General features: G+C 42.4%; 2 protein-coding genes across 2 annotated transcripts in view; one reads left to right on the top strand and one right to left on the bottom strand.

Moving 5' to 3' along the window:
• Nucleotides 1–1,959, top strand: part of LOC139169003 (sodium-coupled monocarboxylate transporter 1-like) — a 35,490-nt gene extending 33,531 nt beyond the window's left edge. Inside the window, exon 15 of the mRNA XM_070754789.1 lies at nucleotides 1,426–1,959. Within this exon, the coding sequence (XP_070610890.1) occupies nucleotides 1,426–1,458 (33 nt within the window). The 3' untranslated portion in view covers nucleotides 1,459–1,959. The remainder of the gene's footprint in view (nucleotides 1–1,425) is intronic.
• Nucleotides 1,960–16,748: 14,789 nt separating this feature from the next.
• The window catches only part of ANO4 (anoctamin 4), a 92,121-nt gene continuing 90,146 nt past the window's right edge, over nucleotides 16,749–18,723 (bottom strand). The window contains exon 29 of the mRNA XM_070754788.1: nucleotides 16,749–18,721. Coding sequence (XP_070610889.1) covers nucleotides 18,530–18,721 — 192 coding nt within the window. The 3' untranslated portion in view covers nucleotides 16,749–18,529. The remainder of the gene's footprint in view (nucleotides 18,722–18,723) is intronic.

Genomic DNA, 18,723 nt, shown 5'->3' with positions numbered 1-18,723 from the left:
AACCACTGATCTAAATTATATCACTCTACTGAACTTCATAATTAGATCACAAGGAAATATTTTTACAATTAGATCTCAATGAATTAGAGTAAGTGGATTTTGGGTATTCTGAAACCTTACTTGTTTCAGTGGAATTTAAAAGTATATATTAAAAGAGCTGTGCAGATTTGATTTCAGTAAGATGATTTGAAGAATAAAGGAATGAAAACATAGCAATTAACAGCAACACGCGAAAATAGATGTCACAATTTCCCCCCCTGGGATCATAGGGTGCTTGCAAAATGCGGTCTCTGTTCCAAGAAAAGCGTAGTACCTGCTTTAAAAAGTTCCAGAAAATTACTACATTTCTGCTTTTATATACCTTGATACATTTGGAATCAAATATGAAATGCTACATATTCTGTCCCGATATTTTAAATGCTAGAACCTTATTGGACTTCTGTAAGTCCTTGAAGAATTGGCTTTTCATTTGAGTATTGGGCTTCATTGTAGTGATTGAAGTTGTACAAATGAAATTGCTCTCAGTTACTTTATATCTGTTTCCTGCTATTTTTCCCCTCTCAAATTTGCTTTTGGTTTTAGTATTATACAGTGATCCCCCGTTTATTGCGTCCCCAACCATTGCGAACAGGGTACTTCGCTATTTTTCAACCCGGAAGTCAAAATACCATCTACGCATGCGTGCCCGTTTTTTCTATGGGCACGCATGCGTAGATGGCAACCGGCTTCCCTGGGTCTTCCCCCTCTTGCTGGCGTCAGCGAGGAGTTTCCCCACTGCCCACGCAAACTCCTCGCTGCCGCCCACCCTTCGCCCGCCCACGCGGTTCATTCTCGCCGCTTTCGAGCTGAGTCCGGAAGAGAATTCGCTCCCGGACTCAGCTCGAAAGCGCCGATAGCCAGCGTGGACAAGCCGTTCGCTAGCGCTGGCTATCGGCGCTTTTGAGCTGAGTCCTGGAGCAAATTCGCTCCCGGACTCAGCTCGAAAGCGCCGAGAGCCAGCGCGGAGGAGCCGAAGATTGGGGGCGGCGCGGCTATTTTAAAATGTCGCTGCCGGCATGGGGGGCTTGCCAGCACCCCCCGGACCCCCAACCCGGGTTTGGGGGGCTGCTAGGAAGCCCCCCATGCCGGCGGCAAACAGCCGCGCCGCCCCCAATCTTCGGTTCCTCGCTAGCGCTGTGGGAGTAAAAACACCATCTGCACATGCGCAGATGGTGTTTTTACTTCCGCAGCGCTACTTCGCGAAAACCCGCTCGTTGCGGGGGGTCCTGGAACGGAACCCTCGCAACGAGCGGGGGATCACTGTATTAGCTTAGTTTGTAAGATGGGCAGCCACATAAATCAAATTGATGAAGAATATGGCCTTGGTAAAGGAACAAGTGTTTTGAATAAAGATTATGTTGTTTTTAATTTGTATTACATCTGCAGTCAGCAAAACAGGTTGCTCCTGAACAAGGCTAATTCAGAGGACAAAAGAGAAAGGAAGAGCATTTCTATTAAAAAAACTCTGTAAATGAAACCCATGGAATACAGTAATGTAGAGCATATAGCAATCTTTGGTTCTTACTTAGTGATATTTGAAGTGGAAAAACATTTTTATTTTTCAATAATTATTGAAATTATCTTGGTTATGTTATTACCCGATTATAAAGCATAAGCATGTTTTATGGTAAATTAAATTCTATAGAAATGCAAAAACATTTATTATAAAAGTTAGAAGCTTAATATGTAACATTCCATTATTTGTTGAAGAACCTTAAATTTATTTTATTTATGTTTTTTTGTAAAGCAGTTAATGTTTTGATGAATTCTAACTTTTGAATATAATTTTACAGTAAATATTGTTAAGTAACAAAATATTTACGGTATAAATCACAAACAGAATTTGGCCTTGTGCCCATGGCTATTTTGTGTGGGTTTTCATCTTTTTTCCAAATAAACTATAATTTACAATGCCTAAAACACTGACTATTATGTAGCAGAACTATGTGATAGAGGTTTTATTATTAATGAAAAGCTATTAAAAGAAGTTGTAAATTGTTTGGAGACTACTATGTTGAAATTACAATCTTTATCATTCTGCCAATATGCACAATTTTTTTAACATTGGTACCTTCTTAGTTGAAAATTGATCAGTTATGAATATCTTTCAACCATCCTTATTAAGAATAAACAAAAAGCCAGTGTAAATATACTTGGTTTATGCCTAGATTAAGGTTTTTAAATTGTTTACCATGGAGCACTGAATTCCACAAGAACTTCAGAAAATTTGTGAGAAATTAGGAACAAAATTAATCAAGATTGTCCATAATAATTTCCCCAATATACAGCAGAAAAGATGGGACATCAACTGAAACTTTTCCTCTTAATTAAATGTTTTGGGATTTGATTATATATTTAACTAACAAGTTCCTTACCCTGGAAAAAAGTTTGAAAACATCCTCTCCTTGGTCCATTTAATTCAGATTTTGTAATACAGTGGTCCCCCGATCATTGCGAGGGTTCCGTTCCAGGACCCCTCGCAATGATCGGTTTTTCGCGAAGTAGCGCTGCGGAAGTAAAAACACCATCTGCCCATGCGCAGATGGTGTTTTTACTTCCGCCGCAGCAGCGAGGAGCCGAAGATTGGGGTTTCCCCGCCACCCACGCAAACTCCTCGCTGCTGCCGCGCCCGCCGATTGTCTTGTCCGCCCGCTGCTTGTCCGCCGCCTGCCTGCCCGCTCGCCCGCCCTTCGCCCGCCCACGCCGTTCGCTTGCGCCGCTTCCCATCTGAGTCCTGAAGCCAGAAGGCAAAGGCGAACTTCCGCGTTTGGCTTCGGGACTCAGCTGGGAAGCGGCGCTGGGGTTTCCCCACCGCCCACGCAAACTCCTCGCTGCCGCTCGCCCGCCCTTCACCCGCCCACGCCGTTCGCTCGCGCCGCTTCCCAGCTGAGTCCTGAAGCCAATTCGCTTCAGGACTCAGCTGAGAAGCGGCGCGAGCGAACGGCGTGGGCGGGCGAAGGGTGGGTGAGCGTCGGGCGCGCGGGCAGGCAGGCGGCGGACAAGCCGTTCGCTCGCGCCGGTCGCTCGCGCCGCTTCCCAGCTGAGTCCTGAAGCCAATTCGCTTCAGGACTCAGCTGGGAAGTGGTGCGAGCGAACGGTGTGGGCGGGCGAAGGGCGGGCGAGCGGCGGGCGCGCGGGCAGGCAGGCGGCGGACAAGCCGTTCGCTCGCGCCGCTTCCCAGCTGAGTCCTGAAGCCAATTCGCTTCAGGACTCAGCTGGGAAGCGGCGTGAGTGAACGGCGTGGGCGGGCGAGTGGCGGGCGCGCGGGCAGGCAGGCGGCGGACAAGCCGTTCGCTCGCGCCGCTTCCCAGCTGAGTCCTGAAGCCAATTCGCTTCAGGACTCAGCTGGGAAGCGGCGCGAGCGAACGGCGTGGGCGGGCGAAGGGCAGGCGAGCGCGCGGGCAGGCAGGCGGCGGACAAGCGGCGGGCGCGGCAGCAGCGAGGAGTTTGCGTGGGCGGTGGGGAAACTCCTCGCTGATGCCCGCCGCTCGCCCTCCCGCCAGCAAGAGGGGGAAGACCCAGGGAAGCCGCCCAGCAGCTGATCTGCCCGGCGCCATCTACGCATGCGTGGCCATAGAAAAAAAGGGCGCGCATGCGCAGATGGTGTTTTGACTTCCGGGTTGAAAAATCGCCATATAGACGTTTGCAATGATTGGGATCGCGATACCCGGGGGATCACTGTATATGCAATTTCCAATGCACATTCTCTTGAAATAGTGAGAATAATGAAAACTGAGTAACATTTTCATCTGTTTTTCATTTCTAACAAGTTAATAGATACTACAGCAACAAAGTTGGAAGGGACCTTGGCGGTCTTCCTCATGATGGATATAGCATCCAGGCATGGGATATTTCTGTCTGCTGTCTGGACTGAGTCTGTTGAAGCTGTTCGGGTCACGCCCTTGTTGCTATGCTTGACAGCTTTTTAATTCAGTCACTCAGCAAGGACTGTTGTGCTTTAGGTTTCTCCTAGGACTGTTGGCAACTTACCGAGCCGGCGGTGTTTGCGACGTGGGCAGGGGAAGGAGGCCTCCTTGTGGTGCCGCTCCTCTTTGTCTCTGCCGAACCTGTGCAGCTTTAAATTTCTATTTTACAATATACAGACTATGAACTGCAAGTTTTGGAGTTTTATTTAGAGGCTGTGGGATGGCTCTTGCCTCCTTCAGGCAGCCTGTCATCGCTGCGAGCCTCTGAGAGCTGTTAGCAGCTTGGATTCAAGCATTTAAACATCGCACCTTGAAGTACTGATGAACATTGCCTGATTAACATCATGTTTTGGACAGCCTGCTTGTCATAGAAAATTGCTCTATCACTTCGGATTGACTGCTTAAAAGCTTTTAAATACTGTAACTGGAAAATTTTGACCATTTGTTTGACAGCCATTTGAAATATCATAGGCTGGAATTCAAGCCTCTACTGAAATGGGCAGTTGCGGTGGCCATTTTAAAATTGCCGGCTGCCAGTTTAGGTGCTCAAGAGATTCGGAGTGAAAGGGGACTGCTAGTACTTTAAAATGAATTGCAGTAGCAAGGAAAAGATTCTGGAAGCAATATTCCTCCCTGTAAAGCACGCAAACACTGGTGTACTTAAGTGAGTGATTGTTTCTTCCTGTATAAGCTAAAGCTACTACAGCTGCCAATTTACATAAAAGATTAGTGGAGCTATTATGCCCCCAAAATTGGCAGCTTGCCATGCCCCACCAGGGCACGGCAGTTGAGTACAAGCTCTACCAAGTTCCTGGACAGGACAAGGCAAAATAGAAGGGCTACACCCCATCAGGGCGTAGCTGTAAGGCCAGTAGGATATCAAACAATATTTACCACACTCATGACAGGAGCATGGCAATAATTACTGGCAAAGCCACACCATCAAAGGGCAAGGCAAGACAACTTGCCACGATCCAACAGAGCACAGCTAAACTAAATTGGAGCCAATACAGAATAAGGGCATTCTTCACAAGGACACAGCATTTACTTGTCAGGAGATTAATATCTTAAAACAGTTCATCTAGTAGGAGAGTGATGGTTACTAAGTGAATACTTCAACCAATTAAATCCTATCCTTAATCAATTTCTGCTGCAACTGACCCTACAGGGTTTAATGGTCATGGAATTCAGGGATTCTACATCAGTCTCCACGGACCACTGTAAGGGTCACAAAGGCTGACATAGGTCAAATGATCAAGAAAGCCCCTTAAAGTCATCAAAAGTGGAGACATTTTTAGCTAAGGCTTCAAAGGCACCGAGTGCTGACCAGCAACACCATCACAAGGCGCTAGACAAAATATTTGATAAGGCGGTCACCAGGGGCCAGGTCCAGATAGCATCGTTGGCACTGAAAGACCAGCCACTGGTACAGAGGCCTGGCTCATCAGGTGGCATCAATTCTACCCTGGTTTCTATTGTGCCTAATTATGATTGTCAACTATGGGGTTCAGAGGCAAACCTTTTACCTCTCTCTGAGGTGACTTTTATCGATAGGTCAAATTGCACTACCCAGCCAGAGGCCACCTTCACTGTTATAGCTGAGGGGCTTAGGATTATGAAAGACTCCAGATCAATTATACCTGATTAAATGCAGACCATAATGAGCCAGGGTGGTGCAGCAGGTAGAGTGCTGTACCGCAGGCCACTGAAGCTGACTGTGGATCTGTAGGTCAGTGGTTCAAATCTCATCACCGGTTCAAGGTTGACTCAGCCTTCCATCCTCCCGAGGTGGGTAAAATGAGGACCCGGATTGTGGGGGCAATATGCTGGTTGTGTTAAAAAGTGCTCTTGCTAACATGTTGTAAGCCGCCCTGAGTCTAAGGAGAAGGGCGGCATAAAAATTGAATAAATAAATAAATAATGATGGAGGCTATTTGCCAAGGCATTGCAGCGGGCCTCCAGCAGTTGAGATGGCAAGCCAAGGGACCTCTGGTGGTATGCACAATACCAGAGGAGGTACAAAATATCTTCCATATTGGGAATGGGATATGAACCAGGTATCCAATTATTGTGATCGAGATGACAGGTCTCAACGTTCTGCGGCAGAGGAAAACTCTGATATGGAGTTGTTGGAAGACAAAAGTGTTCTACCCGAGTAGACCAGTCATGGCTCTGTTTCCCATTCATCTATTCAGGCCCTTGCTACTTAAAGCAAAGATAACTGCTGAGCTGTTATCGCTTGACCCTGACCAACAGACAGTTAAAGACTTGACGGAGCCTCTGTTTTTGGAGCAAACATCAGGAAGCAGCAGTTCCTTTTCCTAAAATGTTTGTTGACCTCATCCCACCCATCAATGGGCTTCTCCAGGAATAGGTCTCAACCCATCCTCAGAAGAGAAAACCATATATAATGTGGCACCAGATTTAGCAAAATCTATTCAAGTGCCTTCCATTGATGCACCAGTAGCAGCACTCCATCGTGTTGCTTCCCTGGGGATCTAGCTGAATATTTATGCTGCGAAGATCGTCACTCTGAACAATCACTACAACAGGCCTATCAGGTGGCAGCATGGCGATTCGCGCATCAACTACGGCATCATTGTTCTCCAGAACATAGCTTATCTGGCTTCCCCAGCTGCAGGAGCGGATGCACGACTGCGACAGTATCTAAATAAGTTAATTACAGCAGCCTAATTAACGGTGGATGCCATCTTGAACTCTGCAAGGTTTGCAGCTAAATACATTGGTGCTTCAGTGGCCACTCGCCATCTATTATGGCAAGCGGATGCCCGCCGCAAGTGGCAATTGGCTACATTTGGCTGTCGGTCTTCAATGGGTAAGCATCCTACTCACTCTTCTCCGCTAGGTTTGTGGAGTTTCTGTTTCAAAGAACTTGTATCATATGCTTGAGCCATTTCCTCCCCCTTCACCTTCCTGAGCTTTTATCTGCAGTGCAACACTTCTCTAATAAGTGCTAATGGCAAGTTGACAAGCTCTACTCTGTGACCTTAATTAGTTATTTCCTACAGCTGGCACTGCTGCCTGAAATTATTAAGATCCCTGCCTTGACCTCAATAAATAAATAGCTGATGGGTTTTGCCTCCAGTGTATGCTAGGCAAACAACCAGCCTTATCACTTTCATATCATTTGAATTCCATATTACGCACCTGGTTATTTCTTCCTTTCCAATGAATGTAAATACAATTTCCTTCTTGTTAATCATGTCAGCGCTGGGGTGAGCAGTCCAAAGGGCAAGAAAAATCTGTTAAAATTTGCCTGACAATCCCAACTTCCTTGTGACCCTATTTCTGGAGGCTGTCTTTGACACTTGGACTCACTAAAACAGATTGAGGAAGGATCCCCTAGTGCTGTTGGGTGTATTTCTGAATAAATTTTCTTAAGAGTCTTGCTAGCCTGGCATCTCCCTTGATGTTCTCATTCTTTGGGAGTTGTTCTGCAAATTCTGAATTAAGTATTGATGCACAAACTAACAACTACTTGAAGTTATAATTTCCAAAGAGTAGCTTTTAATTCTTTTTAAGCAGGGGAAAGCCATGGATGATATAGGAAATGTCACTGGATCACTTCAAAATAGCAACTCACAGTTAACCATCTTACTTTGAGATAGATTAATCGCTTGGGAGAAAGCTTCTTCAAGTTATTTTTACTGCTTGGGACTAGAAAGGGATGAATCCCAAATGTTTTCAGTTAGATAAAAAGACTGAAGACTACTTATCTTTTCAATCCTTCACAGCAAAATTGTAAGACCATATAATCAATAAAATACAATTTAGAATTACTCTCAGCACTTCTCTCTCTATAGCAGTGCTTCTCAATTATTTTCTGTTACGCCCCCGCTAGGAAGAAAACATTCCGCGACCCCTCAACTCTCCACCGCAACTGTAAATAGTATCATTTGTCTATAAAATTGTTATTAATACACCTCTGCATAACATTCTGTCCTTTTTAACATTAAAGAAATATAAAAAAAGAAAAATATAGATCAACTTACAACAAAGAATAACTTTATTAATATTGTTTTTAGTCTGTAACAGTAAAGATTGAAAGACTTGCCTGAAACTAAAAAAACCCCACAATCTTTATTTTTAAACTAAACATTTTTTGACCATTCGATACTGAAAAATAACATTAAATGTAATCAATATATGATAATAAATTCAAATTGATTAGCAACATTAACTCCGGAGCATAATTGTGCTGTCCTCAGAGACAGAGATAGTTGGACTGTATTTAGGCATGTCTCTTTAAGATATTGCATATGGGGAAATGTAGTGAAATTGCACTCTGGGTAATGTAGTTTTACATGTGACCACATTTATGCATTCCTATTGGCTCTGAGTCAGGATGAGGGGTAATTGGAGAGAACATTCCAGAGGGTCTTTGTCTTCATTCACTAAGTCAGCCAGCATGTAGATGCTCCACCTAGAGCCTGGGTCAATTCAACCTCTTTTTACCTGCACAATGGGAAATATTATACTGCAGAAGAATTGCATCATAACTGTGAGTTATTGTGAGAATGCCTGTAATAAAATGATCTGCGATATTCCATTGTGCTGAGTTACCTGACTGAAAAAAGTTGAACTTGTACCAGAACAGTAAAAAGAGGTAAAAAGAGGCAGTAAAAAGAGGAGAAATTCATGTCCCCTGGCACAGCTGCAAGTCTTCAAAGGAATCACTGCCGCCTTAAAGAAGTAATCAGCCTACTAAAAAAGATTAAACCTCCCACTGGTTCCCTGCAAACTTAATAGCCTGAAAGAGGTCTTATCCCTCTTTTCCTAATGACCAGAAGCCTTAAATTCTCATCCTGAGGGTGCTGCATGCTATGTTACTACCTTCTGAAGCCTTAAGAATAAAAGAAAAGAAATCCCCACCACTTCTTTCCCCTCAGTTACTGCCTTGGAAAAGTATTGCTCTAATCTGTTCAGCATAAGGGAAGAAGGGGGGCATGTTTGCATTTAATGGCTATTATGCTTGCCTGTTTCAATTACAAACTCAGAGACTTTGCCTCTCTCCACAACACTAACTAAGAAGCCTACATTAAAGTTATGCCTGAGAATTGAATGATTGTTCTAGAAAATAGCACATGACTCCCTTTAGACAAAGGAAGGCCAGTGCACCTAAGCCTTTACTAGCAAATGGAGTCTTCGGAGAGGGGCGGCATACAAATCTAATAAATTATTATTATTATTATTATTAGTAGTAGTAGTAGTAGTAGTAGTATTAGTATTAGTATTAGTATTATCATCTACTGGTTGAAGTGGAAATCCACTTCAATACGCCCAAGCCTTAGCAAAAAAGCAGCACCATCTGGTGGTCACACTCTGAATCTCAGTTAAAATACGCCAAAGCTTAGAATACGCTCACCACTTACCTCTACTGGCCAGCAGCTGAATTTTGCTAAACACACTAAAGCCAAATAAACCAAGTGTAGCCCACTACCAAGCCTATAGCGCGCCCTGTTGTTCAAAGCAAGCAAAGCCAAGCCAAAGCAAGCCAAGTAAAATAAACCAAGCCAAAACAAGCTAAGCCAAGCGAACCTAAGCAAGCCAAGCCAAGCCAGAGCAAGCCAAGCAAAGTAAACCAAGCCTAGCAAAGCAAAGCAAGCCAAGCATAGCCTAACAAGCCAGTCCAGCAAGAAGCAAAACAAAGCAACGGCAAACAGCAGACAGCAAAGAACAAAGCCCAAGAACCTCCTACTCTCGACCACCAACAGCACCTCCTAGTGGCTGTGGACAAGCAACTAAATATGGAGTGGGAACAATTCAACAATGGAACAAGTACTTCCAAAATATGGAAAAACTTTGGAAGGATTGGTTATATCTCTCAAACATCAAGGAAGAAGAGCTTTCTTCACGTCACATTCGGTCACTACATGGAGAGTGCAAGGTGATAACCTTAGCAGTAATTTATGCTCCAAATGTAAATACAAAGCAATTTATAATAAATGTAAAACGTAAGTTAGACAACTTTGCAGAAGGCATAGTGATCCTTGCAGGAGATTTTAATCTGAAATTAACAGCAGGAAAGGGGGAAAAGAAAAAGTTACACTTAAATAAAATTAATATGTTGGACCTCCACGCAAACGTGGCAAATAGGGATACGTTTTATTCAGCAAGACATAATAAATTTAGTTGTATTGATTATTTAAAACGGGGAACGCACATCTCAAAAGAGCTGAAGTTAAAAGTATCTGGTTATCAGATCATGCTCCATTATTAGCAGTGATAGAATTGGATTTAAACAGACAACAAAGGATCTGGAGATATAACCCTGTTGTTTCGGTTAGTGAAAAAGATAGACTTAAATTGCAAAAGGAATTGTGTGAATTTTTTAATATAAACTATACAGGAGAAATTAAGCAAACAATAATTTGGGATACACACAAGGATTTTATGAGAGGCAATTGCATAAGTACTGAAACTTATATTTAAAAAAGATGGGAAGTAGAAAGAGAAAAATAATTAAAGAAATAGATTTAATCCAAGAGAGTCTGAGAATCGCAAGAAATAGGGAATGGAATAAATTATTACAAATTAGGGAAAAAATTAAAATTTCTTGAGGAGGAACAATAGAATAAAATGAAGATGGTTGTAAAACAGAGAATTATGGGATGGGGGAACAAATCAATGAAACAAATGGTACATTATTTGAAAAAAAGAAAGGAGAAATCTTGTATCCCTGCTTTAAAAGATAAGGATGGCGTAATAAAACGTAGTAATATTGAACTGGAAAAAATAATGAAAGACTTTTATGAAAACTTATATAAAAAAGAACAAGTTATAATGCAAACTATAGAAGTTAAGGAGAAATTAACGGAAGAAGATAGACAAATATTAAATGCAAAAATAACAAATGATGAAATATCTAGAGTTATTAAAGGGCTAAAACCTGCTAAGGCTCCAGGCCCAGATGGTTTCACTGGTGAATACTATAAGACTTATATGAATGAATTATTACCGCATTTGGAGAAATTGTTTAATAATGTTTTCCAAACCTTTGATATTCCGTAGTCATGGAAGACCTCGGAGATTATAACTATCCCAAAGCTGGATCGCGATCTAATGGATCCAGGTTCCCATCGTCCTATCAGTTTACTTAATCAGGATTACAAAATATTTATGAAAATATTGGCAAACAGGATAGAGAATATTTTACCAAAGATAATTGGAGAAGATCAATATGGATTTGTTAAAGGAAGAAAGATTTATGAACCAATTAGAAATGTTGTTAATGTGATACACCATGCTCACAGTCACTCATGCCCTCATCACCTCGAGGTTCGATTACTGCAATGCTCTCTACATGGGGCTACCTTTGAAAAGTGTTCGGAAACTTCAGATCGTGCAGAACACAGCCGCGAGAGCCATGATGGGGCTTCCAAGATTTGCCCATGTTTCTTCAACACTCCATGGCTTGCATTGGCTGCCGATCAGTTTCCGGTCACAATTCAAAGTGTTGGTCATGACCTTTAAAGCCCTACATGGCATTGGACCAGATTACCTCCAGAACCGCCTGCTACCGCATGAATCCCAGCGACCAATAAGGTCCCACAGAGTTGGCCTTCTCCGGGTCCCATCGACTAAACAATGTCGTTTGGCGGGCCCCAGGGGAAGAGCCTTCTCTGTGGCAGTCCCGGCCCTCTGGAACCAACTCCCCCCGGAGATTAGAATTGCCCTTCCTGTCTTTCGTAAACTAATCAAGACTCATTTATACCGCCAGGCATGGGGGAGTTGAGATATTCCTTCCCCCTAGGCCATTACAAGTTATGCATGGTATGTTTATGTGTATGTTTGGTTTTATAAATAAGGGTTTTTAGTTGTTTTATTATTGGATTGTCACATGTTGTTTTTATCATTGTTGTTAGCTGCCCCGAGTCTACAGAGAGGGGCGGCATACAAATCCAATAAATTATTATTAATTATTATTATTATCAGTATACAATGCCTGCCTACCACCATGACGAAAAGAGAGCTGCATGTTTTCTCAGATGCATCCATGCAAACAATAGCAGCCATGGCATATACCAGAATCTACGGCGGGGAGCATAACTTCCAAGCCCCTTTTCCAGCTTCTGTTCCTACTCCTTCTCCTGTTCCTGTGGAACCCTTTCCACTTTCTCTTCTAGTTTCTATTCCAGGTCCAGGTCCAGTCTCCGATCCTGGTCCAGTTCCTACGGCATTTGCTTCTTTTCCTGATCCTGTGAAACCTGGTCCAGGTCCAGGTCCAGTTTCCGATCCTGATCCTGTTCCAGTTCCTATGGCATCTGTTCCTGATCCTGTTCCAGTTCCTACGGCATCTGCTCCTTTTCCTTATTCTGTGGAACCTGTTACAGTTTCTCTTCCAGGTCCAGATTCAGGTCCAGTTTCTCTTCCAGTTCTAATTGCACCTGTTCCTGTCAATCTGTTCCTGTTCGTGTTCCTGTCCAGGTTGTACATGTTCCTTGTCCTGTTGCAGGACAATAACACACCTCCAAACTCTTGGCACATGGGACTTGTGCTCCAAGTTCTGCCCAGCGCAAAGGACTTTCACCAAGAAGATCTATGCCATACCAGTCACCAACCTAGTCTTGCTGAAAAGACAGATCAAACTTCAAGACTGAACCTCAAGCTTTGCATGCCTTGTGTCTACCTCAGTGTTTGCATTGTTTGATGATATATTTCATTTACCATTGCTATTTAGTTCAGATAGATTGTTATGCTATGCCCTTTATTTAGTCAGATAGTTATGTTACATTGCTTATGCTATGCATTGTTTACCTTAGTAAGATAGTTAAACTGCACTATTTAGCCTATATCTTTGTTTATTTCAATTTATTCGCTAGTTAGTAGTGGAATTTTACAAATTCCAGGCGGGGAATGTGCTGTCCCCAGGGACAGAGATAGTTGGACTGTATTTAGGCATGTCTCTTTAAGATATTGCATATGGGGAAATGTAGTGAAATTGCACTCTGGGTAATGTAGTTTTACATGTGACCACATTTGTGTATTCCTATTGGCTCTAACTCGGGATGAGGGGTAATTGGAGAGAACATTCCAGAAGGTCTTTGTCTTCATTCACTAAGTCAGCCAGCATGTAGATGCTCCACCTAGAGCCTGGGTCAATTCAACCTTTTTTTACCTGCACAATGGGAAAGATTATACTGCAGAAGAATCGCATCATAACTGTGAGTTATTGTGAGAATGCCTGTAATAAAATGATCTGTGATATTTCATTTTGCTGAGTTATCTGACTGGGAAAAGTTGAACTTGTACCAGAACAATAATATATAAAACACTTTGACCCATAACACAAAAATGAATAAAACAATTTGTGCCTTTTTTTGGACAGGTGCTTTTATCAGCTGCCTGAATGAAGATCTCCGTGTGCTGGGAAAATCCAGGCCAGCTTTTCTGAGGACTTTCTGAATGGAAGAAGGGAGGGTGGTGGCAGGCAGACTCTTTTCTATACAAATCCCAAAACAAAGCCAAACATTAATTCCTGCAATAAAGGAAAAAAAGTTCTCGGCTCCTACCTTCTTTATGTTGCAGGTTGTGGACATTCAGCTCCAACCATTAAAACATTGCAGTTTCCCACACTTCTTCACCCTGCAATTTCACTTCTGCACATGCTCAGTAGCAGGGATTCAGCTGAAATACAGCTGAGGGTTCCTTTTCAAGCTGCGGAATTGGAGAATTCCGCCAAAAAGATGGCGGTGCCTACGGATCAGGCACACCCCTGGAATTGCTCCCTGAAGGGGGCACCCCACTATTTGAGAAACACTGCTCCATACCAATGGCTGCATTTCAAATGATCCATCTGTTAAACTACTGAAGTTTGTAGATGATACAACAGTGATTGGTTTCATTCGAGACAACGATGAAACCGCATACATACGAGAGGTTGAACTAGCCTTGTGGTGCGACCAAAACAATCTAGAACTGAACACACTCAAAACTGTAGAAATGGTGGTAGACTTTAGGAGAAACCCTCCCATCCTACCACCTCTCACAATACTAGACAACACAATATCAACAGTAGAGACCTTCAAATTTCTAGGTTCTATCAAGACCTAAAATGGCCACCTAATATCAAAAACCTCATAAAAAACACAACAAAGAATGTTCTTTCTGTGCCAACCTAGGAAGCTCAAACTGCCCAAGGAGCTGCTGATACAGTTTTACAGAGGAATCATTGACTCTGTCATCTGCACCTCTATAACTGTCTGGTTTGGTTCCTCAACCCAACAAGATAGACACAGATTTCAGAGGATAATCAGAACTGCAGAAAAAACAATTGCTGCCAACCTGCCTTCCATTGAGGACCTGTATACTGGACAAGTCAAAAAGAAGGCTGTGAAAATATTTACTGACCTCTTGTATCCTGGACATAAACTGTTTCAACTCTTACTCTCAAAACGTCGCTATAGAGCAGAGGTCCCCAACCGCCGGTCCGCGGACCGGCACCGGGCCGTTGGGGGTTTTCAGCCGGTCCGCGGCACCAGGGCCCCCTCGGCCTTTCCGCACCACCAGCGGCGCTCCCCCCGCCAGCCAGCCAAGCCCCGCGCCCGCCGGAACCGGCTCCTCGCTCTCCCCCCGCCGCCCGCCGCGTTTGCAGGAGGTGGGGAGGGTCGGGCGGCCCGCCAAGGCCAGGAGGGATGCCGCTGCCCCCCCCCTTCCCTCTCTCCGCCCGCCGCTGCGCCTCCTTGACGCCGAGAGGAAATGCCGGCAAAGGCTTTTCTCAGCGGAGGTCTTCAATGTCAGGGGCGCACGGGCGGTTGCACGCGCTCCCTATCTCCCTGCTAGCCCACTCGGAGTATTCAAAATAAGAAAAACCTTTGCCGGCGAAGGCTTTTCTTATTTTGAATATTCCAAGTGGGCTAGCAGGGAGATAGGGAGCGCGTGCAACCGCCTGTGCGCCCCCGACATTGAATATCACCTTCGCCGGCCCCACCTCTCCTGCAAACCCCCTTGCTGAGAGCCCGGGGCGAAAGTGCTCTCGCAAAGGTGAGGCGGGCAGGGCGTGCGCGCGTCACCGCTGAGAAGAACGGAGAACGAGAGTGAGTGATAGCAACAGACAGCAAGATAGAGAGAAAGTGAGAAAGAGAGAGTGAGAGAAAGGGGGGGAGAAAGATAGCAAGAGAGAGAACAAGAGAGAGAAAGAGCGTGAGAAAGAAAACAAGAAAGAGTGAGAGAGAGAGAAAGCAAAAGAGACAGAAAGAAAACAAGAGAGAGAAAGTGAGAAGAAGAGAGAGAAAGAGGGGGAGAGAGAGAAAGAGGGAGAAAGAGAGAGGGAGAGGGGGGAGAGATAGCAAGAGAGGGAGAGAGAGAAAGAGAGAGGGAAAGGGGGGAGAGATAGCAAGAGAGGGAGAGAGAGAAAGAGAGAGGGAGAGGGGGGAGAGAAAGAGAGAGGGAGAGAGAGAGGAGATAAAGGAAGAGGAGAGAGAGAAAGGAAGAGAAAGAAAGAAAGAGGGATAGAAAGAGAGAGAGAGTGAGAGATGCTCAGTGAGCCTTTGAAGTTGCCTTTCTTTCTTTCTTTCTTTCTCTTTCTTTCTTTCTTTCTTGCTCTTTTTCTTTCTCTCTTTTACCTTCCCTTCCTCTATTTCTTCTTTTCTTTCTCCTTCCTACCTTCTTCCCTTACTCTCCCCTTTCATAAGTTTCCTTGCTTCCTTCCTCTGTTCCTGTCCCTTCCCCCCTTCTTTCTTTCTTTCCTTCCTTCCTTTCCTCCCTCCATTTCTTGCTTTCCTTTTCCTTCCTCCCTTCTTTCCTCCCTCATTCCCTTCTTTCACTCCTTCCTCTCTTACTCTCCCCTTTCACACCTTTCCTTGCTTCCTTTGCACCCTTCTTCTGTTCCTGTCCCTTCCCTCTTTCCTTCCTTCCTTCCCACCCTCCGTCCATTCATTCACCCATTCCTCTCTTGATCGCCCCTTTTACGGCGCCGCTGACAGCTAGCTCCCCCCCCCCCCACCGGGCCATGGAAAACTGGTCTAGCTTAAAGCCGGTCCCTGGTGCAAAAAAGGTTGGGGACCTCTGCTATAGAGCACTGCACATTAAGACACAAGAACATTTTTCCTCGAACGCCATCACTCTGCTAAACAAATAATCTTCTCAACACCGTCAAACTATTTAACTATTTAAGTCTGCACTACCATTACTGCTAGTTTTTTCTCATCATTCCTATCACCCCTCTCCTTCCATTTATGACTGTATAACTGTAACTTGTTTATTTGACCCCTATGACAATCATTAAGTGTTGTACCTCATGATTCTTAACAAATGTATATTTTGTTTTATGTACATTGAGAGAAAATGCACAAAAAATAAATTCCTTGAGTGTCCAACCACACTTGGCCAGTAAAGAATTCTATTTTATTCTAGAAAAGGAATAGTAAACAAAATATACCATTCTTATAAATAGTACATAAACAATGAAATTAATAGGAGAAAAATTAAGTACCATAAATCTGTCAATAACTATTGCAATTACATTTTTTTAAAATCACCAAAAGACAAACAACACATGTCAAAGCCTGGAAGATTCACTCTGGAAAGACATGCTGGAATGACCACCAGATTATAAGAAAACACTGTGGTTGTGCTCACTTGGGGAATTATTTATGGTGCCAAAGAATGGGTACCTGATAATTATTCTACTTTTGAGAGCAACCAATTTCTTAATATAATGTGGATTTAAATGAGTAATACATTTTAAAAGACAAAATCATAACAGACTTGCATAAATATGTTTTTATTCTTTGAAAAATAAACACAAAAGCAAAAATTTAATTCATAACATGTTTTAAAATTTATTATATAATTGTAGGAATGCTAAATATAGCTTTATGATAATGATATTCTATAAGTGTGTAAAATTGATTTTGATGTTATTGTCTGGTATTTACAAATAAACAATATATACAATACATATTCATCAATGATTTATATAGTATTTCCTTTAAAAATTGCAATGCAAAATGTACATAACAGTAAAAAATGCTACTGTAATATGCTTTGCTAACATATATTACATTAATCAGTGATAATGTTATATAGATATATATTTCCAAACTAAAAAATGTCAGATGAAACGTAACATAGAAAAGAGAAATTCAAGGCTAAAATTCAAGGCTAAAAAATGATCCAGGGTGTATATGTTAGATTTATTTGTTTGTTTGTATGTTAGACTTTTTTTTTCTAGTTTCAAAACTAATTAGGCTGCCACATTATTCCAAATAATAAACTCCTTGAAATGCTTTGCCCCATTTGCTATTTTAAAATTGCCCATGAATTGACGCTGCATCATTTCCACTTTCCTGAAGACAGTGTTCTTAAGGAAAGACAAAAAGGAAAATATATGTCTGCTACTTGCAGACATGAGAAACACAATATAAAAACATTATTTCAGATTGTCAGAATACTGCATGGTTTCCTTAATCTAAATGAAGTGAACCTTGAAAATGTATAACTTGTCCCCAGGCTTGAGCAGCATCAATATATTAAATGTATATTCATGTAACTAATCCTGATTGTCCTATCCTTGTACTATGATTATAATAGTTAATGCAATATATATTTCTCTAGTTTTTTTTCTTCTAGCTTTTTCTTTTCTTTTTTTGGCAGCCTAGGAGACATAATCAGATTGCAAATAAGTATCTTGGAGGTAGGTATCAGATACTAATGAGTATGCATGCCATTCCCCTCTTCCTCTCTATTTTTCGTAGAGAAGGTCCATGTATGCATGGTAAACAGGGTGAGTTGGTCATATTTCCAGACCCAAAACATATTGGAAGAAAGATGACATACATGCCAAGAGAAGAAAGATGCTATCCTGGAACCACATGAAGTAATGTTGGGGGGAAAACCATCCTTGAAATATTAAAGAATCCACTTTCTCTAGAAAAACACTACAACTGTTTCAAAGATTTTAAATGACTACCTGTGTGTGTGCCTACATATGTATCCAGCAGACGTGTGGCCTGGGCATGTACACATGGTGGACAGGCAGCCAGTAAAAAGTATTCAAAGGACAGGTATTTCTTGTTTAGTAATATAATTGGCACCAGCCAATCAGTAGTTAAGCGCAAAGCAGTTGTTAAGTAAAACTACAACATTGCTTATGTTTCGGCATTCCTGTGCTTTACAAATCTGCAAATGTCATAAATGCAAGGATTGGTCATATACTTACTTTTTACATTATAACTTTGGATAGTTAGGCATTCTCTATTTTTTTTTTAAAAAAAGGATTACCTTTAGTATGCTTATCCTTTTGCAGAACAGAGCCACTTTAATGCTTCAAGGAACATCAACCGCCTTCTACTGAGACTTTGCACATCTCTGAAAAATATATTGCTAAATCCTATCCATAGCTGGATATAAGTATGCTATACAGTATCCTTTAATGAAAATACACTGTGGAAAACGTGCAGGTTACTGATTTGTATTCAGTACCCCTGTTCAATGTCCTCATAAAATACTTATCTGAACTTTTGATTTATTTGAAAAATTATAGTCTACTGGAGAATTTACCGGTACTTTACACCTGTATTTAAAAATGCTCACTCCATTAGTTATGGCCATTCCTTGTGATAAGATTTTCCATTTTTCTTCCTCTCCTTTTGTTCTTTTTGGAGGCGCTCAAGTTCGGCTTCATACATCATTTCCTGAATCAGATATTTTTCTCTTCTCATACGATCCCTTAGATCTTTAGGAAGATCTGGGATTAAATAAGAAATCAAGTGTTTTATGAAAAACACTAGGTGCT

The sequence above is a fragment of the Erythrolamprus reginae genome, chromosome 6 (genome assembly GCF_031021105.1).
Source record: "Erythrolamprus reginae isolate rEryReg1 chromosome 6, rEryReg1.hap1, whole genome shotgun sequence".
Taxonomy (NCBI): Eukaryota; Metazoa; Chordata; class Lepidosauria; order Squamata; family Dipsadidae; genus Erythrolamprus; species Erythrolamprus reginae.
Note: the sequence above shows the minus strand (reverse complement) of the source record. Positions and strands in the feature narration are given on the sequence as shown.